Source organism: Thunnus albacares, chromosome 6 (genome assembly GCF_914725855.1).
Source record: "Thunnus albacares chromosome 6, fThuAlb1.1, whole genome shotgun sequence".
Lineage (NCBI taxonomy): Eukaryota > Metazoa > Chordata > Actinopteri > Scombriformes > Scombridae > Thunnus > Thunnus albacares.
Window position 1 is genome coordinate 10,213,570 of NC_058111.1, and position 23,581 is coordinate 10,237,150.

General features: G+C 38.9%; 2 protein-coding genes across 5 annotated transcripts; both read right to left on the reverse strand.

Annotated features, from left to right (window-relative positions):
• Positions 1 to 1,272: 1,272 nt before the first annotated feature.
• On the reverse strand, positions 1,273 to 6,127 carry n4bp2l2 (NEDD4 binding protein 2-like 2). Its single transcript, XM_044354851.1, has 6 exons — positions 6,001 to 6,127; positions 4,553 to 5,661; positions 4,295 to 4,419; positions 3,370 to 3,458; positions 3,190 to 3,266; positions 1,273 to 3,106 (listed from the first exon to the last, which is right to left on the reverse strand). The coding sequence occupies exons 1-6, from the start codon at positions 6,001 to 6,003 to the stop codon at positions 2,941 to 2,943; spliced, it is 1,569 nt and encodes a 522-aa protein (XP_044210786.1). The 5' UTR covers positions 6,004 to 6,127; the 3' UTR covers positions 1,273 to 2,940.
• A 1,166-nt stretch (positions 6,128 to 7,293) lies between these two features.
• On the reverse strand, positions 7,294 to 22,744 carry brca2 (BRCA2 DNA repair associated). 4 transcript variants are annotated; one of them, XM_044354816.1, is made up of 28 exons: positions 22,556 to 22,744; positions 22,091 to 22,189; positions 21,585 to 21,818; positions 21,333 to 21,393; positions 20,921 to 20,967; positions 20,790 to 20,818; positions 20,562 to 20,673; positions 20,369 to 20,424; positions 20,016 to 20,112; positions 19,182 to 19,847; positions 15,751 to 19,055; positions 13,341 to 15,156; positions 12,946 to 13,044; positions 12,793 to 12,862; positions 12,210 to 12,706; positions 11,930 to 12,117; positions 11,634 to 11,821; positions 11,331 to 11,501; positions 10,573 to 10,945; positions 10,331 to 10,486; positions 10,094 to 10,241; positions 9,909 to 10,021; positions 9,605 to 9,803; positions 9,330 to 9,496; positions 9,088 to 9,226; positions 8,752 to 9,008; positions 7,917 to 8,072; positions 7,294 to 7,812 (listed from the first exon to the last, which is right to left on the reverse strand). In XM_044354816.1, the coding sequence occupies exons 2-28, from the start codon at positions 22,143 to 22,145 to the stop codon at positions 7,462 to 7,464; spliced, it is 9,750 nt and encodes a 3,249-aa protein (XP_044210751.1). In that variant the 5' UTR covers positions 22,146 to 22,189; positions 22,556 to 22,744; the 3' UTR covers positions 7,294 to 7,461. The 4 variants fall into 4 exon arrangements, with proteins under 4 accessions (XP_044210751.1, XP_044210749.1, XP_044210747.1 ...); XM_044354814.1 differs by having other exon boundaries at positions 10,573 to 10,676; positions 10,785 to 10,945; positions 13,341 to 19,055; XM_044354812.1 differs by having other exon boundaries at positions 13,341 to 19,055.
• Between the last annotated feature and the right edge of the window lie 837 nt (positions 22,745 to 23,581).

Genomic DNA, 23,581 nt, shown 5'->3' on the forward strand with positions numbered 1-23,581 from the left:
ATTCTTTTACTCAAGGTCATTGTTATCTCAAGGACACTTCTACGTCAGGGATTCAGAGCCACTTCTGAATCTTTCAAAGCATGATTTAACCAGAAGACAGATCTTCTATATTCCTTTCTAATGAATTATTAAGCACTTTTAAATAAATGTTTGAAAATCACACAAACAACTGAGTCACTATAACATACATGATTAATTTTAACGTTGGATATCAGGAACTTATACCTGTGATCCTATCATGAAAAAACTGTACAGTGCATGTATATTATTGTTGTGTTATTAATGTAGTTCAAGCTTTTAGTTAATTATTGAAAGTGGTGAATAATTTAATTTTGTAAGCTGTAGGCCTGATTAGAACAATTTCATGAAAGCCATGTCATTCATCTTTTTTATTTGTGCAAAATGTGTTCATAATGCCAAGATGAAAATTTCTTTCTTTGTTAAATATTTTAACAGTTTTATGTCTTTCATTGTTACTACAGATTAGATTTATATAATCACAAATCACGTATGTCCTCTGTTTCTCCCCAAGATTTATACAGATCAGGCTGTTAGAAACTCAAGTATACAATATCTTGGCTCATACTATATTTATGTGTACTGCAGAAAATGTGTAATTGTATTTCCTGAATGTCTAGGAGATGGCTTGCACATTGGCACTGGATTGTGTAGATGAAGGTCAGAGCTCTGTTAGCAGCTTTTTGAGAAAAGACAGGAAACTGCGGACAAAATCATCAATATATTAGTCAAACTGGAACACAATGAGGCAGCACATCATTTGTTTTCATTCATAGAAGACTGCCAAACATTACTTTACATATCACAGTTGTCACTGTGCAAAACCCATCGCTGGTGGAAGGATCACATGCTCCTCAATAGTGTGAGGAAATACCACATCCCTCTGTTTGGTGAAACACTGAAACTGGATCAAACACACAACTGGATTAAGTCTAACTGCCAATACACACATGTTAAGATGAAAGTGCTGCTAAAATCAGTGTAATGTTTGTGTCTAAAATACTGAAATATAATACAAGACAAAACAATACAACTGCAGTAAATATCACTTTGACTGATTGGAGTTGCATCAGTTTTAAACATTGCAAAATCAGGTAACATGGCAAGGAGATACCTGACAAATCACATCGATATAACACATGAAAAAGCATGAAAGCTGCACTGAGAAATACAGGCTGAGTCACATAACATGCTTAACAATTAAACAAACTTCAACTTCAGATGTGCCCACGAAAGAGTCTCAATAAAAATAAAAAAAATCAACAACAAATTGGCATTTACTGCAGGGTAACTATTGTAAGGTGTTTCTTCTATTTTGTCCACTTCTGTCAGTGAACATCGTGACTTACCCAGAATCAGCACATACAGTACTTGGTTAGAAATAAAAATCAAACTTTATGTGCTTGCAGTTGCCAGTGTACTATTTTTAAACACGAAACAGTGTCTGTATAATGTGAAACAGAGAACATGACAGGTAACCCAGATCCAGTTATGCAGAAAAATATTAATTTATCCCAGAATCCACAGGGTACAATAAATCACTTGTGGCTAACATGGAAAATCCACAGATATCCAAAAATATGACCATATAGCACAGACAGGTACGTTTACTGTGTAGAACTGCAAACAGGCTGGATCACATTTTCCTGCTCTACAGAGATGTTTTTAAGTAACAAGTGTGAAAACAGAGAAAAATGCTTCCAGGCTCGTCAGCTTTGCGCTGGGCTTCGCTGATTGGAAAAAAATAAAGTCAACAAAAGAGCACCTCTCTGCGCTGCTTTAATGAACACCTGGGGGAATACGCAGGCAAAATGTGATTTCCTGAGAGACAAAGTAATGAATGCTATCAGACCTCTCCACACTCACCATTATTCAGAGCTTTTACGGTGATAAGGTCTTTGTACATTGTTTTCCACAGTAATTTGCTGAAGGTGTGGTGAGTTAATTCTGCTTTGGGCAGCTGGTCTCATTAAAAAAATGTCAGTGTCTTTACAAAGACTGAGCAGTTTGATTATTTTGTATAACTGATATATTTACTATTCCTTCACTTTCATACTTTTGAACAGAACAAAAATGAGAGAAATCATAAATATTCCGATTGTCAAAGAAACAAAGAAAGCTTTTTTGCTTGGCAATTGAGGTGTGACCATGCTAATATCTAACTTTTTACCCTGAAACCTGAAATAATTTGAGAAGGAAAATAATTTACACCATAAGGACAAAAAAATAGTAATACTGAAAAATATCTGTGCAGAACTCTGATGGAAACACTCATCATAATGAGAATATGCATTCACAAAGCTGTATATGATACAATCTTCTGAATACTGAGCTCATTTGATAAATAATAATATGAATTATTTAAATATGCACAAACATGAAAGGAAGATATCTGAGAGATTGAAATGGAAAACTGTATTTTGGCGTCCCTTGCAGGCGTAAATAGAAAACAAAAGCAGAAATGTCTTTGCATGCCAAAGTGGAAAATTAACTATTAAATTTCATGTTTACCAGAACAAAGAACACTCACAGTTGCTCTGCAGATTTCAAGGACTTACAAGAAGCCAACAACAATGTGAAAAACTGACGTATAACCGATTAAGACATAAGCTGTACAAGAGGCAGATGTTGCTTTCCATATTGCTGCATATTTCTCTTAACACACTGAGTGCAAAGTCTGACATATCAGTCAAAAAATACAAAAAGAGATTTGACTTTTCCTAGCAAAAATGTTAGAAATGGCAATTTAATAATCAAATTTCTTTAGAGGAAAATATATCTCTTCTCTGTTTACAAACATTTACAATGTACAAAACAATACATTTAAAATCAAGTAGAAACAGCAGTTAACAATAGTTCCACTGTTACAAAAGTGTTGTTCTTCAAGGCAAATTATTTGGCTGTGAAATCCCTGAAAAAAACCTAATAGAAATCTCTGCTTTTCCTCATCTGTGGTTGCTCTGGTCGACGTCTCTGGTTAACGTGAGGTGGCTCTTGTGAACTCATGACGATGTCTATGGAAATGGGAAATGAAAAGCGATCCAGCATCTGTGCGATCTTCTCCTGGGGAACACCGTGCTTATTCCTCCTGGAGGCAACAAAAGCAATCGTAGTGTTAGGATGCAAGTTTATATAATATATAAGTATAATATGATAAATAAGTAATCGTACTTCTCCAGCTCATAAGGATCAAACTTCCAGTTGGTGTCGGGTTCACAAAAGTCCACTCTGTATCCCCTCTCCAAGGCCTGTCAAAAAAGTGATTTATTCATCAGGATTAATGCAGGTGGTGAGGTGCTTATCTAAAGTAGACTGCAACTAAATACATTAGCATGTAATATCACCACCCACCAGCTTGATATATGGCTTCATTTCCCAGGCTTGGATGTTTGTATTATCAATAATAACGGGAGTCCGGCCATCATGCATAGCATCTTTAGCTGACAGAGGATAAAACACAAAAATTGGTTGAAATAATCCATCATAAGAAAATAGCTCTTCAAACCACATTCTCTAAAACTTGTTCTCATATTGCATCCACTTTATTAGCTAAAAGGGCATCTATTGTTAGTTTTTGTGGGTGTTTACCAACTATTTCTTGCTTAAATACTGGTTTACTAAAGCCCACTCCTCTTCATATATGTCTGGAAATACCCTCATTGTGAAAATGACACTGAGAAGACCTGATTGAGGTCTGGCAGAAATGCCTCTGTAGTTAATGCAATGAAAACATTCTTCATAACATGTAAATAACTTTCATGAACCATTTAAAGGATGGATTCACAATTTTTCAAGTCTGCCTTAAAACAATAGTCAGGTGCCCAAATGAACATTGAAATCGTTTTTTTTTTTGCCATAATCATTCCTCCTGTTCATACTGACTGTTAGAAGATCCCTTCATAATGTACTTACAATGTAAGTGATGGGGGCCAAAATCCACAAACCTCCTTCTGTGCAAAGATAATTGGCAGATATCAACTTGATATGACTAACTCAGACTGTCAGACTGCTGAAGCCTCATATGAGCTTCAGAAAAACTTAAATGCATTTTTGAACTAAATAACTGTGTGGACACACTGTGGATTCTGTCCCCATCACTTACATTGAAAGCACATTTGAAGGGGATCTTTTAATAGCCAGCATGAACAGGAGGAATGATTACAGAGAAGAAAACCTCTTTAACTGTTCATATGGGCACCTGACTGTTGTTTTAAGACAGGCTTGAAAAAGTGTGAACCTATCCTTTAACCTGTATGAGCATTTAAGGAGACAGTACCTCGTCTCTGGTTCCATTCATGTGCCTCTCCAAGAAGGCCTGGTTCATAGTGGTAGCCATCTTTATGAGCAAAGTAGTCATCAGTGCTCAGTATTAACCCACTGGGACCAGTGGAGAGCAACTCCCTGTGAGAAAGGATGGTCACAAAGGGCCTTTAATACAAATAAAAAACATACAAGCTTGGGAATATGTATATTTTTGGGTTTAGGAACACATTTAAAATGATAACAAATTAATTCATGACACACATATTTGTACCTTGCCATTGTTGATTTTCCAGACCCTGGTAACCCCCTCATCAAGATCAGCACTGAGGAAAAGTGTTGTGCACGAGTGTTATCAGGGGGTCGGCAGTGATGCTGCTGCTCCCACAGTTCATTTTCTGAATCAAATCTCCGGTGCCTGTCATAATCTTCATCAAACTGCAACCATTCCTCTTGTGCATCTCTAGACCATCCAACATTAACATCTGGCTGTGCGTCATGGTTATAACCCCGTTCATCCCTGTCAAGGTGATGTGGAGTATCTCCATAAAAGTCCTGAGAGGGGTGACTGCATTCATATGTCGGTGGGAACCTAGAAAACGGTGGAAAATGAGACTGTTCTTGATACTGGTTTGTCATGCCTGAACCGCTCCAGTTGCGATTCACGTATGATGGCGGGTTTTGTGGATTTGGGAACGCAGAAGGGGGTGGAGGACGATGGAATGGGGGTCTGTCAAATCTTGGGTTTGGTGGTCTGTTCAGTGCTTGAGGATAATGCTGCTGATCGTGAGCAGGTGTAGCGATACCAGAGTTCAGGTCAATGCCTGACCTGGGTTTTCTGGGGTGGTATGGCTCATTTTGATACCAGTGAGGCCAAGATGGCTGTTTCTGCCCACTGCTTCTCCGGTATCCATCTGTTGCTGCAGGTCTGCTTGTGTTATTAATATTCTCAAAGTCTGCACCTGGACTGCTGAAGTTATTGCTCACACATTTTGCACCACTGTCGGTTGAGTCTTTAGCACTGTTGTTGTTCTTGACTGAGTCACACACACCAGGTTTTTTTTCTTTAGGAGAAGTCACACAGGAAGAATTAGTGCCATCAGGAGCATCAATACTCTCAAGCTCTTTGTAAAACTCACTCAGTGTGTCTTCAATGTCAACCTTGACTGTGGCTGCGGCCGTTCCCGGGGGAAATGCTGGACCAATGAAGGTGGTGCTGGTGAATCCTACCTCCTTTAAAACACGCTCCCTCACATTTCTGTCTGAACTGGTGGAGGTATCGCTCACACATTTTGCGCCTTTGTCAGTTGAGTCTTTAACGCTGTTGTTGTTCTTCACATCGGGGTTTTTTTCTTTAGGAGAGGTCGCACAGGCTTGAGACATCTACAAGAGATTAAAAACACAGTTACTACGTTACATTGAACAACTACAAATAACATAATTAACTTGTGCAGTTAGATTTTGGTATTTCTTTACAATGTCAGTGTGGGTAAATCAGTAAATATTGTGTATGTATCCGCACATGTATATTGGTGTTCAAAGACTCAATGATACAATACTGCACTTTACATTAACCGAGCTTTAAATCGAAACCAAGCATATCCGTTAGCTAAATGTCACCTGGAGTCACACAGAAGACAGGGATAAAAATCCAATTTGTTACCTTAAATACTTTACTGCTTTCAAATAACATCTTTAACAATACTATTTAAACATGCTTACCATCTATTTTTGGCGTGTATTAATGATAAAAATGGAAAAAACGACGGTAATAAAACAAACCCGGTACACAATTTCCACATTGCAGCCTTGTGTTTACGGAAGTGACGTAGTTCTTCTTCTTCTTTCCTTTCTGAATAGCGGCTGACGAACGAATTAGCGCCCCCAGCTGGACTAGAACATGAAACAGTGAATGCTGATAGACCTTGTCACGAGAGACATTTTGACATGACATAAAAGGAAAAACACAGGTGTGAATTATAGAAGAAATGATAGCTGCTTTGGTTTCAGGGTCCTGGTCTTGTACATGCTGGCTCACGATCACAAATATATTTGGATGTGTTGCCTCAACTCCTGGACTTGATTGTTACTGAAGATAAAATGGGTTTGTTTTAAGATATTTGATATATATACTGTATGTGAATATACGTGTCCTGTTGATGCTGTCTACTCTATGAGGTGAACGTTCCTCCTACATAATTAGGGGATTGCAGTTAAAAGCATCTTTTTGGACCAATATAACATGTAATGTTTTGTTTGGTCTTCATAATTTACACATGTAACAAGCTCCAGTTATTAACTTTGTCATTCAGTAGAAACCTTTCAGTTAAAACGAGAGAAGAGAATCATCTTCTTTTTTTCAAAGCAGCCCTTAATAACTATTTAAGCACTTCACATTTTGTCATGAATGATATATAATGAACCTTAGCTGCAACTAACATTTTTCATTATTGATTAATCTGTTGATTACTTTCTCCATTAATCAATTAGTTGTTTGGTCTACAAAATATCAGAAAATGGTGAAAAATGTCATTCACTATTTCCCAAAGCCCAAGATGACACTCTCAAATGTCTTCTTCTGTCCCAACCAACAGTCCACAACCCAAAGATAGTCAGTTTACTATCAGAGAATACTAATGAAACAAGAAAATATTCATATTTTAGAGACTGGAATCAGAGAATTTGGACATTTTTTCTTTTCTTTTTGACTCTAACCAATCAATTATCAAAATAGCTGGCGATAAATTTAATAGTTGGCAACTAATCAATAAATCGACTAATTGTTGCAGCTCTGGTTTAATAGTTCACAATCCTATACAGTACATGTATATTTTTTTGAGAATGAACTTACTTTGTCACTATCTACAAGTGGGCTACCGGTGACTCCCCAGTCAGCCTCAAACACAACACAAATAAGAGACTTCTGAAATATGCAGCTAAATTGTAGTAATTGTTGTCTTAGACTGGTGATCGGTTTACCTTACTTAACTAATAGGAAAGAATATAGACACAGTATGAAGCAATGAAATTATTTTACTGTTGTGAAGTGGTTTCACCTCTTTAATGAGTCCAGTGAGACATCCAAACAACCACAGAATATGTGCCATATGCAGCCTATAGCCTTCACATTCACTCATTTGTACAGTTTTTTAAAAAGTTGTAGTGCACTCATCATCATACAGTCTATGTACCAACATGTAATGCCTGAGTATCAATCATAGCTAGTTCCTCATCTTTCACCCATTCATCCTCCGCCGGCGAAACAACAGGTCTACGAGCTGGAGTCTGTACGGTTTTTAAAGTGCTAGGTGTCCCAGACCTCCGAGGGGGATTGAATGTCTTATTTACACATGGTGAAGCCGCTGAGCCCAGTAGGGGCACAGGTGGTGGAGATGGGATACGAGACAGATAGTCCAGAGCTCTCCTCCTCTTCAGGCTTTTCGGGTCTTTCTCTGTTGAACAGTTTCCCGGAGGAGGGTTCCTGCTCACAGGTGTGAAGGATCCAAGGCTTCTGATTGGCTGCTGAGACGTCACCTGTATAGCAGAACACATTTTGTTTTTAAAAGACAAAGACTCGTTGCTTTTGAGAGTGAATGAGCCGGATGGTCCCAAATACCACATCAAACACATAAACTCACACTTGTCTTTGTGTCTTGCCGTCTGTCTACTGTCGTCTGCTGCGGTACCGCTGGGGTTCTAGGTTGGAGAGCTGGAGAGGAGATGGAGCTCATGCCAACAGATTTGATTAAATATGAAAGCTTCTCCTCAGCAGTAAGAAAGAAGTTCTCCTGACCCTGAAAACACATGACAAAAATATAATTTTAAGAGTTTTTTGTAGTTAAGATATATATATATATTCTGTGATAGCAAGGTCCTCAGTTTGATTCCTGGGCTTTTTTGTACATTATTTCCCATCTCTCTCTATCCTCATTTCCTGTCAGTCACCACTCTACAGTCTACCTTTCAATAAAGACAAAAATGCCCCATAATAAACTTTTTAAAGTACAATTTTTTGGCAACTTTATTTGCTGGTGATAATAGAGATACAGAAACAGAAACGCAGGTAGAAAGAAATGGGGATGACATGCAAGCACTCCCAGCAGCATGTCTCAAAATATACAGATTGCTTTAAAAAAAAAAAAAAAAAAAAAAGTCCTTTCAGTGTTGTTGTGCCTTTAAAAATGAGCTCAGTCAGCATGACAAAGCTTGATATTTGAGAAATATTGCTGCTCCTATTCAGTATTTTCAATTTCATCTTTTATAGTTCTCACCTGTACCTTTACAAAGTTACAAGCTGTTATTCTGATCATGATTTCTTTTGAACATGATGCACTCTGGCTGTGAGAACAAATCTACATTTTATGCAACCATCCTTGACAAATAAGGTGTCCTTAAATGAATGAAAGAAAGAAAAAAACACTTTTTTGATGCATGTCAGCAGGTTTACAGGTAATAGATAATAATACTCTGTACCTGAACCAGGTTTCTGAGTTGGCTGAGAGATTCCTGTAGATGTGTTTCCTTTGGGTTTGTAGAGACGACGGTGAGATCTCCAGCATACACAACAGGAGTGGGAAATGTGGACTGACCTCTCAGCTGAAGGTTGCTGAGAGCCAACAGCTCACGTGGTTTCACCACATCTTCTAAACCAGACTGAGCCAAGCTGCTGAAACAACGCACTTTAACGAAGTTCAGTTTCCCATCGACCATATAAAATGCTGGAGAGGAACCTGTGTTCAAAAGTACAAACAATCATTTAGTTAACAATATAGTAAAGGCAGAGACAATTAATAAAAAAAAATCACCTACCCTGACCGTCGATGATAGTGATGACATATCCTGTGAGATCAACCTCCCCACAGAGCGGCTGGAATTCTGGGTTTTGAAGATCCACAAAAGTGGCAGACGCCCTCGGCTGAAAGCATGCAGATAACCACTCCTGGGAAGCCTGCATGAAAAGCCAAATCAGAAGTATTCTAAATCATTTGTATCTAATTTACAAATACTGCGTCAATAATTCCTTGTGTGCACCATGTGTGCTTTTACAGTACCTGTAAGTCCTGAAACTGGGTTTTCTTGTTCCCAGTGAGCTGAACGGTTTCAATACCACTGCGTTTTTTCCCATCTGAAGTGGTGAGGTTATAGACTTTGTATCGACAGCCTTCCTTTAGCATAGACTGAAGGTCCGAAGATGGTCGCCACATGTTCAACTGGTAAACTAAAACAAACAAACAAAAAAAAAACATTAATTATAAATCAGTCTTTGAATACACAGTAGTACACATGTTTAAGTAACCAATCTAAATGAAGACAAATGAGGACACACCACTGCTGCTTTGATTCATAGAGTCAGCGATGCAGAGTCTCCAGACAGGAGTAACATCTCGTTTGGGACAGCTCCCTTCATTGTCCTCTGCATTTTCTAGAGCACGACGGTACCGATCCTGCAGTTCAGCCTGCTTCCTCTCCATCAGAGAGCGCCTGTAGGTATGTAGAGTCTCCAACTGTTGTTCACTCAAATGAGCCTTGAACATAGAAGTTAACAGATGTTCAATCAAAACTCTACGTAAATAGAATGCCTGAAGTTATGTTGTCCAAGAACACAATACGTAAAGTATGTTTCTTATCACTTCAAGGTAAGCTGGGTCATCCCCCACTGCTTCATACAGCTCCTCTCCATCTTGCAGACTTGCAATATCCTGACGACTGATCGTCCGTCTTCTACGTTGAGGTTTGTTATTACCTGAAGATAACAACTTGTTCAAATGTATTCAATTTGAGTCTGTACTAAACATGCTGAAAACACGATTCCTACCTTTTTCTTCCTTTTCGAATTCCGCTTGAATCTTTGCAAAAACAATCTCCATAGCCTTTTGCTTGTTGCTGTTGTAGCGTCTCACCTCCTTCTCTTCTGCACGGACAGAACGGAACACAACACCTCCATCTGGTTTCCTCTCCATCCACTGGAAAAACATGACAAGCAAACTGTCACATAGCGTCATAACATGAGCTGCCAAGGAGTAACAGTATATTAATACATGACAAAATGCACCTGTATGGGGTAACTTCTCAGTATGACCATGTCCACACATCCAACAGGCCCTCCATTGCTGTACAAGCAGGAGAGAGGAAGCAGGAATGGCCGTGGATCCCTGTAAAATCCAAGCTTAGTATCCCATCGTGCTGGTCTGCTGCTATTGGCGTAAATCTAAAAAGACAAACAATAAGTCAACATGATATCTTGGTCGAACTTCATGGAGAGAACAACAAAAGGACAGAGGCCTTTCCCTGTACCTTTAACATGAGAGATTCAGGTGCCTCCAGAGGGGAGCAAGCATCTTGGGATCCCACCAGCTGAGCCCCATGGATGATCAACTTCCCGCCAACAGCCAGTGGACCTTTGTGAAGCATGGCAGTTAAGGGATCATCCAGTTGGGCTTTAATGGCATACCATCCATCTGTCAGCCAAACAACTGCACATGGCTTTTCAGCCTTGGCATCAGCACCTTGTGGAGTCTTTGCATCATTGCGACTTTGTCTGGTTGGGGAGTGACCCCTGGAGACGACCCCGCAAACACAGAGAACCAGGGTTTTGGCTGCTGTGTCGTCCTTTTCCATAATCTTTCTCAGAGCCGGCCTGCGGCTGTGGTCCACCTCAACATCATATCTGACACAGACATAAGATAAAACAAACATTGTAGAGGAAGAGGCAAGTACTGCTAATCCATTGCACTTTATATAATTATCCAAGAGTGCTTTATAATAGCAAAATTATATACAGTATTTATTTATTTATATATATTATATATATAAATATAAATTATATATATTATATATTATTTATTTATAATTTCTTATGATTAGATGATTTAAACTCGTAATGACAGAGAGAGTTTTGTAAAGGTTACACAAGCCGGCAACAAGCTATGTATAATGCTGGAGATAGTTTAGGGATTATATATTTGTTACACACAAGACGCATTGATGTCTTAAGTAGAAGACTGAATCCACTAAAACCACAGTAACATAAAATAAGCCATAATACTACATACCTGTACTTGAGTTGTAGGAGAACTTGCTCTGGGGTGAGGCAGAGGCTGCCCATTGTTCCTGGAAAGGATCTTTCCATGGAGGCCTGCTTCCACACAATCCATCTGTAGTGATTATACACCCACTCCTCACTGATCAGTTTAGGATCCACACCCGGGGTGTCACATAACGCTCTGTGGACAGTGTAGGACAAGATCATATATAAGTGCAGTCTGCATTTGCAAATACACTTGGTTGTCAAACGTTATAATTAGTTCAACAGTATTACTAAAACTAATTTAAACTCAATTTAATTTTGTTGATACCTATAGAACTCTTCTTTCCCTGCAGTCCCGTTCTTACTCGGGATCAGCCATCCACCATCAGCAAGCTGAACGCCACCTTCATTTATGAACGCTTCCTGTTTCAGAAACTGCTGTAAACTGAAGCGAAAAGACTGTGCATTGTCACTGGTGATCTCGGACACATGCTGATGCACTCCATATCCATACAGCTGAAACACAAGAACATGAATATGTCAGTGATGTCATTTTTAACTAAATACAACAAAGATGACTATGACAAAAAACGCTCTAAAGCCCAGTGTGAGTTTTGGCCTAACCTGTTTTTGGGTGTATTTTGCAGGGGGCTTTCCATTCACTGCATCTTTTAATGGGATCCTTGACACTCCTGAAGTTTTAGTGAGAAACAAGCTCCCTGGCAGAGGTCGAATAGTCTGGCGCTTCTTCTTCCTGATCCTCATGTCCTGCATATCTCGTGCCAGCTCTATGTTCTCAAGAGTCTGAATTTCTGTTAACAGACCATAAACAGATAATTATTATTCCTATGTTACACTTTCTATTATTACAGTGTATTATACTGACGTCATCCAGAAAGGTTACCTTGGCTTCTGGATAATGTGTCTACCACACCCGAAGCCTCTGCAGCAGAATCCTCTGTTCCACAGCCAACAGGAATTTTATGATTTTCCACATGATCATCTTTTGTATTACCAACCAAGGCCACCGGATGAATGTCTTCTCTGCTTTTATTACCAGTGACATCAGTAGTGCTTTGTCTGCTTGTCTTTTTAGTGGGTGGCACAAAAGTACTGCTGTTAGAGGGCATTGCAGAGAGATGGTGGTGTTTATCCTCCTCCTCATGTGGTTTAGAGCAGCTCTCTTGGACAATAGTTCTTTGTTTTTTGAACGGAGGAACAAACGCAGAAGGTGTTCTTCTGTTGTCCTTGACCATGTTGTTCTTGTGAGTCTCCGTCTTTGAATTCTTTAAGAATGGAGGAACAAATGCTGGTATCTTGGAATGAGCGGATTTGCTGTCTCCTGGGGCTGAGTGCTGAGTTTCCTTTTGCAATCTGGTTACCATGTAGTTTTTTCCATCACTGTAAGATAGAAAAATACATGACAATGGGCTGATAACTTGTGCCCACTCCCCAAAAGCATGGTCAACAATCCACTTGCATCTTACCTGTGTGGCCTTGTGATGTTTGGATGAAGAGAGACGCTATACTTGAAGACTCTCCTGTCTTTCATTACACCTTAAGTAACAAAAATACATATTAAACGCTATTTAATTGATAAAAGGAAATATGTATTATTTGTTACATTAATATTTATTTACCAGTCGCACAACTTCTTTCCGGCTGAAGGGTTGATTGTCTTGGACTATCAAGAGTTCTGTCGAATTCGTCCAGTAATCGTCTTTTCAAGGGAGGCTGACCTAGAATATTACACGACAGCAAGAGAATTGTTTATGGTTAATGCTCACAACAAATATAAAAGAAGAGCAGCAGCTAGTGGTTATTAATATAAAATCATTTTAGTGAAGTGCAATATGGGAACAACATATTTAATTCTGAATATTTGATTGAACTAAAGTAGTTGCAAAAATCCAATCAAATAATTTCTTCAAATAATCTGGATTCAATGAGATGAAAACAATGAGAGAAGTTGTGCAGCCTTAATAAAAACACTTCATACTGACTTAAATGTCTAATTAATAACTCTGATACTTACCAGTCATATCTGCGTCCTCTGCCAATCTCTTCCCTGTTGTTTTTTGTTCCTCTACAGATCTGTTGCTGGATTTTGGGTTTTCTTGCAGTGGCATATTTTCAAAAGTCATTGAGAGACTTTGGCCAGCTAGACCTTCGTCTTCTAGCAAAGCTTTAGTGCAGTCCAGGGCTTCCTGGGCAAACAACTTCTGCTGGGTTTCTGTGCAGCCGCTGAAGTTAAGTGACTGAAAGCTTAGAACTGAAGACTCCTCTGTCCTTGTGAACTCAAACTTCTCATTACTGCTTGTCTGGTTTATTTCATGGTCCAACATGTTTGGCCTTTTCTCTCTATGAAGGTTACACACCCCTGAGGGGGCAAATTTGTCCTCTTCAAATTTAAATGCATCTGTAAGTGCTTTCTCTTTGATAAAATTGCTACCTTGTACACTTGAATTTTGAAAGATTTTATTCTCGCTGTCAGTCTCTCGGGAAGAAAATTGAGGTTTAACAACCTGAAGGGCACTTTCCTCTGCCGGCATGTCCTTGTCACTGGTTGTGACGAGATTAGAGTTTGAAGTTCTTTTCACATCTTTTGATAGATCTGACTTGTGGGTAGCAATTAGGCTTGTGGAATATGAGCTTGAATCAGCAAACTCCCTACCATCTTTTACTGAAACAGAATCATTATCAAATTCACTCAAAAGGTTCTTTGCTTTCAAAAGATTTATCTGTGACACTTGGACTTTTGCTCCCCCTGCAGTTGTAAAGCCACAATGTATTTTTTCTTTATTATTTTGAGCATCTTCATGTTTCTTATCATTCTTCCATGTGTCCGAAACAGCTGGAACGTCTGTGTTCAAACTGATGTCATCAAAGAGAGCTTTTGCCTTCTGGAGGGCCTCAGAAGAAAATGCCACTGGCTTACCGCTGGCGGCAAGAAATCCACTATTTCTGGGTGGTGGACCAGGATATGGCATTTTGAAGTGAGTTGGTTTTGCACTGCTTTTATTCGCAACGTCTTCACATTCACTCAACAGGGATTTTGCTTTCTTGAGAGCTGCAGATGAAATGGCGACTCCTTTGCCATCGGCTGTCTGAAATCCAACATTTTGTGGTGTGTCTTGTTTTTGTTTCAGTTGTTTGTTTGTGTCCTCAAATGTAGCACTTTCACTCAGCAGAGACTTTGCTTTTGCCATTGCATCATCTGACACTGATACTTTCTTCCCGCTGGCTGTACAGAATCCACCACCACTGCTCAATTCATCAACAGCAGGGTAACCAAGCTTCTTTGCTGTTGTGCACAATGGCGAAGAAAGTGGCTTCAAAAATTGGTTTGCATGTAAAAAAAGGGCATCAGTCAAAGCCAGTGGGTTCTTAACATCTTTTTGAATCTCCACATCATTATGACGCAGCATCTTTTCATGGTGTACATCTGGTCCAGCTTTCACATTTTCAAACTCTGTGCGTCCACTTACAGGCTCCTCAGAAAAATTTACTGTTACCCCTTGAACATTTTTAAATGTTGGAAGGATTTTCTTCTTGTTGACATTTTCACTACTTTTCTGAGGTTTTACTGACATTTCATCATTACTGTCCTTAACATCACAGTCTTTGAAGAAAGCATCTGCCTCTCGCATTGTTTTAAGTGAGACAGAATCATCATCAAATTCTTTCAAAAGATTTTTTGCTTTTAACAGGTTTTGCTGTGACACACGGACTATTGCGCCCCCTGATGTTGAGAAACCACAATGTATTTTTTCTATATTTTGAGCATTTTCTTGTTTCTTATCATTCTTCCTTGTGTCTGAAACAGCTGGGATCTCTGAACTGAAACTGATGTCATCAAAGAGAGCTTTTGCCTTCTTGAGAGCCTCAGAAGAAAATGCCACTGGCTTACCACTGGCTGCAAGAAATCCACTATTTCTGGGTGGTGGATCAGGAAAAGGCATCTTGGAATGAGTTGGTTTTGCACTGCTTTTATCCGCAAAATCTTCACATTCACTCAACAGGGATTTCGCTTTCTTGAGAGCTGCAGATGAAATGGCGACTCCTTTGCCACTGGCTGTCTGAAATCCAACATTCTGTGGTGTGTCTTCTTTTTGTTTCAGTTGTTTGTTTGTGTCCTCAAATGTAGCACTTTCACTCAGCACAGACTTTGCTTTTATCATTGCATCATCTGACACATTACTGTCCTTAATGTCACAGTCTTTAAAGAAAGCATCTGCCTCTTGCATTGCTTTAAGTGACACAGAATCATCATCAAATTCTTTGAAAAGATTTTTTGCTTTCAACAGATTTTGCTGTGACACACGGACTTTTGCACCCCCTGCTGTTGAGAAACCACAATGCATTTTTTCTTTATTTTGAGCATTTTCTTGTTTCTTATTCTCCCTTGTGCTTGAAACAGCTGGAATGTCTGTGTTCAAACTGATGTCATCAAAGAGAGTTTTTGCCTTCTGGAGGGCCTCAGAAGAAAATGCCACTGGTTTACCGCTGGCGGCAAGAAATCCACTATTTCTGGATGATGGACCAGGAAATGGCATCTTGGAGTGAGTTGGTTTTGCACTGCTTTTATCTGCAATGTCTTCACATTCACTCAACAGGGATTTTGCTTTCTTGAGAGCTGCAGATGAAATGGCAACTCCTTTTCCACTGGCTGTCTGAAATCCAACATTTTGTGGCGTGTCTTCTTTTTGTTTCAGTTGTTTGTTTGTGTCCTCAAATGTAGCACTTTCACTCAGCAGAGACATTGCTTTTATCATTGCATCATCAGACACATTACTGTCCTTAACATCACAGTCTTTGAAAAAAGCATCTGCCTCTTGCATTGCTTCAACTGAAATCAAATCATCATCAAATTCTTTGAAAAGATTTTTTGCTTTCAACAGATTTTGCTGTGACACGTGGACTATTGTTCCCCCTGCTGTTGAGAAACCACAATGCATTTTTTCTATATTTTGAGCATTTTCTTGTTTCTGATCAGTCTTCCTTGTGGCTGAAACAGCTGGGATCTCTGAACTGAAACTGATGTCATCAAAGAGAGTTTTTGCCTTCTTGAGGGCCTCAGATGAAAATGCCACTGGTTTACCACTGGCAGCAAGAAATCCACTATTTCTGGATGTTGGACCATGGACTGCAATCTTGGAATGTTTTGGATATACACTGACTTTATCCTCAGCGCCATCGTATTCGGTCAACAGGGATTTTGCTTTCTTAAGAGCTGCAGATGAAATAACAACTCCTTTTCCACCAGCTGTCTGGAAGCCACTTGACTGATTGGTGAGACCTATTCTTGAAGAATTTTGTTTTTCTTTCATTTGTTGGTCTGTGTCCTCATGTGTCTGAATTTCATTCAAAAGACATGCAGCTTTTGTCATTGCGTCAGCTGACACAGATACTTTCTTCCCGCTTGCCGTACAGAACCCACCATCACTCAAGTCATTGATGGCAGAGGAACTAATATTCTTTGATGTTGTGCACAAAGGAGATGAAAACGGCTTTTCAGTTGAACACTGGTTTCCAAGAAAAGGAGCTGACTTAATTAAAGCCGGTGTATTCTTAACACCAAAATTGTCAATCTCCATATCATGTTGTAGAACCTCAGTACGGTGCGCAGATGGTTCAGAATTTACATTTTCAAACTCAGTGCGTCTTTTGACGGGTTCTTCGGATACGTTTGCTTTGATCCCATGAACACTTTTAAATTTTGAAAGGTTTTTCTTTTGATTGAAACTTCCAGGCAAGGTTTCTAAACCGTTATGTTTTTCTGACATGCCATCATTACTATCCACAACATCACAGTCTCTGAAGACAGAATTTGCCTTTTGCATTGCTTTTGCTGAAATAGAAATCCCTCTCCCACTGGCCATCTGGAACCCACTTTGACATGCGGCTATGTCCATTTTGCTGTTTGCAAAACTTGTTGTAGCACCTTCATCTCTCATGCCTGAGACCTGTCTGTCTGAATAGACAGACTCCTTCATGTTAGAAAAGCAGCTTTGAATCCTCTCCTCAGTATCATTACTGTAACTGGTAAACTTTGAATTATCCTCTTCATGATGTAAAAATTTATCAGTGTTATTATCCACACTGTCATTGTGCACTGTTTTGGTATAATTTTCACCATTTTGCTTGTCTAGTGAATTTTTCTCTGTCACAAGACTCTCTTCTAAATCTGCAAACAAAGCTCTAGCGTTGCTCAGACACTTTTTTGAAACTCTCAAAACATTTCCTCCTGCAGTTTTAAATCCCACACTAAGTGTCAAAGGATTTTTGTTGCTTGGCTTGCTTATTTCATTGTGTTCAGCTCTGTCAAGATTTTCACTTGACATAATACAGCTTCTACCTTCAGCGATGTGCTTAGAAGAGGAAGGTACAGTTCCAGTAGAGAAATTTTCTTTTTTCAATCCACTCGAGTATGACATTTCTGTGGGTTTACTTGTGACATCATATGTTTTGTCTGACACTAAGGCCATTTTGCCAGGCATCATTGTTACCGCCACATGCTTTTCAGCATCTAAACTAAAACTATCATCAAAATCTATACCCGTAAGAAAATCAGGGTCAAGTTCTTTGACAGCTTTTTGGGGAGAAGTGGCATTATCTTGGCATTGTTGGTTTAGTGTTGCAGTTTTTAACTCTGTAAATTCAAACTGGCTATCTGTTTCTTCTAATAGAGTGCACAGTTCTGTCACATCAGCTTTTTGTGAAGCTGTCAATTGGCAACTGATGTCCCTGAATTTTTCACTTGATGAGGATGGATGGTTTGAGTCAGAAGCTGTAGTTTTCACTGATCCATGACTCATGTTAATGTCATCTTTAGTGTCATGGCCACATTTGGTGGGTTGATCATTAAGCCCTTCACCTTCAGTCTGCTCGAAGAGACGTTTGGCTCTCTCCAGGTTGGCTGAGGATATTCTTATACCCTTATTTGAGGCTGTTTTGAATCCTGATGCATGGACAGAAGGAAGAGAAACAATTGTTTTCTCTGGCAGACTGCCATGAACTTGACCACTGACTGGAATGCAATTAATGTTATCGACTGCTCCTTTTGCACTGCTGGATGGATGTGTTAATGTGGTTTTTGTTTGTACCTCACTCTCTCTGCCAGGGTCCAATGTCTGGTTTTCCTTGACTATAAAAGACAACTTGGCATCAGTTTCAGCTCCATATAAAGTATCCTCCAAATGTGCTTTCCTGTTTTCTTTATTTGGAGACTGAAAAGGAGTGGTCCACTGTTGAGTTTGACTCTCTTTCTCTGAGCTGGGAAGAGCAGAAAATGCAGTCAAGTGAGTGATATCAGCCACAGCAGACTGGAATCCACTGTCACATATTGTTCTCTCAATGATGGAATTATTTTGGTTGGCGGCAAAAGCACGTCTTCTGTTACTGACGCCATCATGGTCATGTTGAAGGCTTGCTTGCCTTGCTTTGCGCTTAGCTCGTTTCAAGGCTGACAGACAAACTGATGGAGAGAAGCCATTTTGAGGAGTAGCCTCTGCTGCTTCACTCAGTCTAACAGGATCTGACATTTGACTGAAGTCTTGTGCAAAAGCTCTGCAAAGCTGTGACATGTCAACATCCTGGACTTTTGCTTGTACAGAGGGAGGTAGATTTTCTTCAGTGACATTTTCCCGTTGTCGCATCTCATTCTTCCCATCAACGGTTTTAGTGCTGATGTTACAACAGTTGGCTTCATCTTGGGCATTTGGCAAATTCTTAACGTTCAATTCTTGCACTGAAATAAAGCATAACACCAATCAATTCAGTGAATTAAATTAATACATTATATTTACAGTATGTATGTATGTATAAATCAATACTTTCATATGCATGAGAAATGTGTTACCAGAAACTACAATACCTGGTGATGAGTCAATCTTCTGAGAATGAGTTTCCCTTTCTTGCACTTGTGGTTTTGAAGTTTCCACCGTGTAAATAAAATGTCTCTTTTTCTTGATAAATCCAGAGTCTGTGATTTTCAAAGATGGTCTGACTAGCTGGCTAGAACCAGAGTCACTCTGTAGTTGTTCTGTTAAACAGTTATTTTCCACTTGTGCAACAGGATTATTATTATGGCAAGAGGTGACCACAGTAGAAGGTGGTATTTCAGATAAACTCAATGGAGACCACTGGGTGGTTCCCATATCTCCAGTTCTCACTGGGCTTTTCAAGTGCGGGGATGAAAGAACTCTGCATAGCTGCCGATCAGCTGTTCTTTGTTCACTGGACGTAGCCATGTTCTTTGTTGAGATGTGTGTGGAGCTGCAGCCATGTTCTTTTGCTGAAATGATTTGTTTCCTTTTCATTCTGTCAGTTTTCACTTTTCTTAGTGCTGAACTGCTGTTGGAGAAAAATATAGAAAGAACATTTTCAGCCCCATCAAGAACACTTGCTACAGTACTGCGAATTTCTCCATCCTCAATAGCATCTGGTAGCTTCTGTCTCCAGACGCCACTCTGGTTCAGTGAACTCTGAGAAGGAGAGTTGTGGGACTCTGGATCCTGACCAGCCTCAGGAGAACCAGCACCTGTTAATTACAGATCAGCTATCAGTATTGTTTTGTATTATGGCATCTAAAGGCCTTTCCACACTTGTATCACAATATAAGTCAATATGTGCAATGCATACTTATTTCAGTCACATTCAGAACTACTGCACTATCTTATACAGTAACAGTAACGGAAAAAAATAGTACCATCTTGAATCGTGGGAGGCAGAAGGTCATTGTTTTTTGGTGAGACAGATCCAACTTGGGATGCATTTGAAAGAGAAGGGAAAAGCTTCCGTACAAACTGGGAGAGATAAGAAAGAAAAGCGTTTTCAGAAGCAATTTGAAATGTCACACTTTATTTTTATTTTTACTGTAATAACATATTTTCTCTGTTACAGGTCATAAATAAGAGAACGGGTTGAATATTTTTAACTTAGACATCTTAACAATCAATAAAGGCTCTTGTGTCACTGACATTAAATCATTATTGAGACTCTACATTCATGGAGATAAATATGTACTGTATGTTGTGTGTTGAAGTTGTACAGAGTACTCACAACAACACTTTTGTCCTCAGAAAAACTCACTGGGCAGGGACTCTCTTCGGTTTTAGCTATAGCATTGAGATGACACAAAAATAAACAGATCATGTTTATGCATTTCTAAATAATTTCTTATCTCAAATTACACAGTATGGAAACTACAAATATACATGCATAAATAAATGCAAATACAAATGCATTTGCTTACACAAAATCAGGGTGGATGGCACTGCTGGTGGGGTATTCAGAGAGCTGGTCCATGATATATCGGGATGAATATGTGCACCAAGACTTTCAGATATTTGCTTTGCATAGCTGACCTGTAAAAATACAAAAAGGAAAAAAGTGAAACCTTCAAGTTATCTATTAATCCACATTCAAGTACTGGTATTTGTTCAAAGAAAAATAACATCACTGTTAGATATAAAACACTTACTGGGGATTTCTGTGGGGTATGAAGCAGATCTGTACAAATGACAAAAGAAAACATACCAATGGTAATGGTTACATTTTTATTTCAGATCTGATTCAACTAAAAGATAATATAATGATGAATTAGCAGCTCACCAAAACTTTCCTGAGGCTGGATACCTCCATATTTCGTACCTGGCATCCTAAAAGGAGCAAGACAGGCATTAATAAAAAAACAACAAAAAACCTCCCAACAGCAGTGACAACACTAGTAATTTTAGCAAATTCATCTGACTATCATAAACACTGAATTAATAATATGTGGAAATAGATTTTAGTCATGAACTTATAAGCCTTTTCTCAAAGAATTATTTGTTTCTATTGAGTTTAAGCTATAATCAATGACTGCTCCTGTTTTGCTTTAATTGAACATTTTAGAATCCCTGTAACTCTTTAATAATGGAAAAACCTTCAGACAAAATTAAAAAAGAAAACACTGTTCCTAATGATATTTAAATAAAAACTAAACAAAAAATGAATTTCGAATAGATAAGAGACAGACACTCACTGTTCTTTTGAAATCTGAATAAAATATGGACTTGTTGTTGTCCATGGCAGTATTTCTTTTTCTGGGGGGGGCACAGAGAAATGTTGTTTTTTTAGATGCCAGCTCAACAAAGCTCCCAAATGCAGACATAAGTAGGTTAGTACAATTAAGTACTAACCTACTTATATTAAAGTATGAGTTTATGTAATGTGCCACATCTACAGTATATTTCTGCAAAAATGCATCAGCGGTAAGGGTTATATCAAACATTACCTGGTTCCGCAGTGAAAGACTGCTCATCCTTGGTTTCAGGTGACACCACTCGACACCGTCTGAAAACCTTAGGGGTCGAAAACAACTGACTCTCCACAGCAGTTTCATCAAACGGTGTTTTAAAATTTCCCTCTTGGTTTGCACACAGGTCATCTTGATCGGAAACATTTCCCTCAGTACTGACTGCTTGAGCTGTCAGTACATCAAACCAGTCAGGGTCCAGAGGTCCCAGCTCTATCATAGAAAATAAAAAATGGTTTGTTTATACTTCAGTTTCAAGTACACTAACTCAATCATAAGTGTTTTCAGGGAAAGTATTGTTTTTTTATATGCAGCTAAACACAATATCATGACAATGTGAAACCTTATGCAGCTAACAAGGTTCCACTTTTCTTGAGACTGAGTCAAGGAAGTCGTGTAACTGTCAATGCTGAGGTTGTTCCAGGCTACTGCACAGGATGTTCATCAGACTCAAAGTTTTTTTTTGTTTTTTTTTTTAATCTTACCTCTCCAGATATCATCTTTGAATGTGTCGTACATGCTTTCTGATGTTAAATCCATTCCATATGATTTATGTAATCCCTAAAGGTTCCTATGTGGCACACCTGCAGAGACAAAACTAAAGTTAGAAAGCAGAAATTGGTCTCAGCTTAGTTAGCCGTATGTTAAATGATGCGATAAAGGATGCTCGGGGGGGCCTGGCCAGTACCTTCCTGTTGTTTCCGATCACAGGACGCATAGCTGCTACTGAACTACAGTGGCTAACGTTAGCTAACTCGGTAATAAAACTTCTTAAAAGAGATTGACGAGAAGGTGACGTCAGCTAACGTTTGGTTCCCCACCGTAGGAAATATTATAGTTGGTTGACAATGTGTAGAAAACGGAGATATTTAGCCAATCTCAGATTAAACTGCTGAGTTACTCACTTATAAAAAGAAAATAACCGTATCATTTGCCTTGAAGTTTCTTACCATGACGGCGTACGACAGTGTTGACTTTCATGTCGAGACGAAATGCTTCACAACTTGTTGCCGACAAACCAAAAACTATGATAAGGTGATAGAGAAATGTTTTTTTACGTGTCAACTTTCTAGTTTATATAGTTCACGGCATGGCTACGAAAACAAACCTCGCGCGCCGCGCTCTGGTGTTACGCCTTATTTGGTGACCCAGCCTCTTTTTTCTTCTTCTTTGGTTTTACTGACGGACTACAAACCAATGTTAACGGTGCATGCCGCCACCTATTGTATCGGAGTATGTAACAGCATGACTTAAAACAACAAAAACAAACAAACAAATAACAATTATAAAGAAGTTATATTCCGCATATTAAACCTGTTTCGTTTAAATATTTAAATAAAAACCTTTGAACCTGTAATTGTGTGCCCTCTGTCTCTAACAGGCCTTTGAAGCTCCATTCCCTTCCCATATCTACCACCCTGCCCTTCCGTCTTTCTCTACACTGAACTTCCCACAATCTATCAACACATGTTCAAGTTTCCTTGCAGTTACTTGTCTCACATTTATCTGACTCTGTCGTTTTCATGGCATGTAAAGTAGCATCCTCTACTTTATATACCGTGAGTCTGAGTCCTGTATGTCCTAATCTTAACCTACAAAAAATACCATCTTCTATCCTACATTTACCTCGATTACTTCTCACTCTGACAGACTTCTGAATTTTGTTATTATCTCTACTCTTAGTGTTGTTATTTCAGGTTTCCTGCCAAAATGCCATTATTCCCTGATGAATTAGTGATTTTGCTTCTGATCTCCCAAAACAAATTTCTAGAATATCATCATTTTTGTTTAATGCATTTCTAGCAAGTGTATCTGCAACTTAATTTTTCTCCATGCCAACATGTGTTGGTATATTGGTAGATTAAATTACATCAGACAAACCTCAATTAAAATGCAACTTTATGAAGCTACAGTATACTTCATACTACCTGAAGATTCCTTCTCCAAAAGAAAATTAAATAAAAATAATTTGCACA

What these genes read in the sequence shown, in the direction of transcription:
- n4bp2l2 (XM_044354851.1), bottom strand. An exon ending in TGAATGGAACCAGAGACGAG is followed by an intron (nt 3,459 to 4,294) that starts GTACTGTCTCCT and finishes ATCCTCTGTCAG; the next exon opens with CTAAAGATGCTATGCATGAT. An exon ending in GATCCTTATGAGCTGGAGAA is followed by an intron (nt 3,107 to 3,189) that starts GTACGATTACTT and finishes TGTTGCCTCCAG; the next exon opens with GAGGAATAAGCACGGTGTTC.
- brca2 (XM_044354812.1), bottom strand. Translation starts at nt 22,145, where the DNA reads ATGGATTTAACATCAGAAAGCATGTACGACACATTCAAAGATGATATC. An exon ending in ATACCCCACAGAAATCCCCA is followed by an intron (nt 20,674 to 20,789) that starts GTAAGTGTTTTA and finishes GTATTTTTACAG; the next exon opens with GTCAGCTATGCAAAGCAAAT. An exon ending in GAAGATTGACTCATCACCAG is followed by an intron (nt 19,056 to 19,181) that starts GTATTGTAGTTT and finishes GCTTTATTTCAG; the next exon opens with TGCAAGAATTGAACGTTAAG.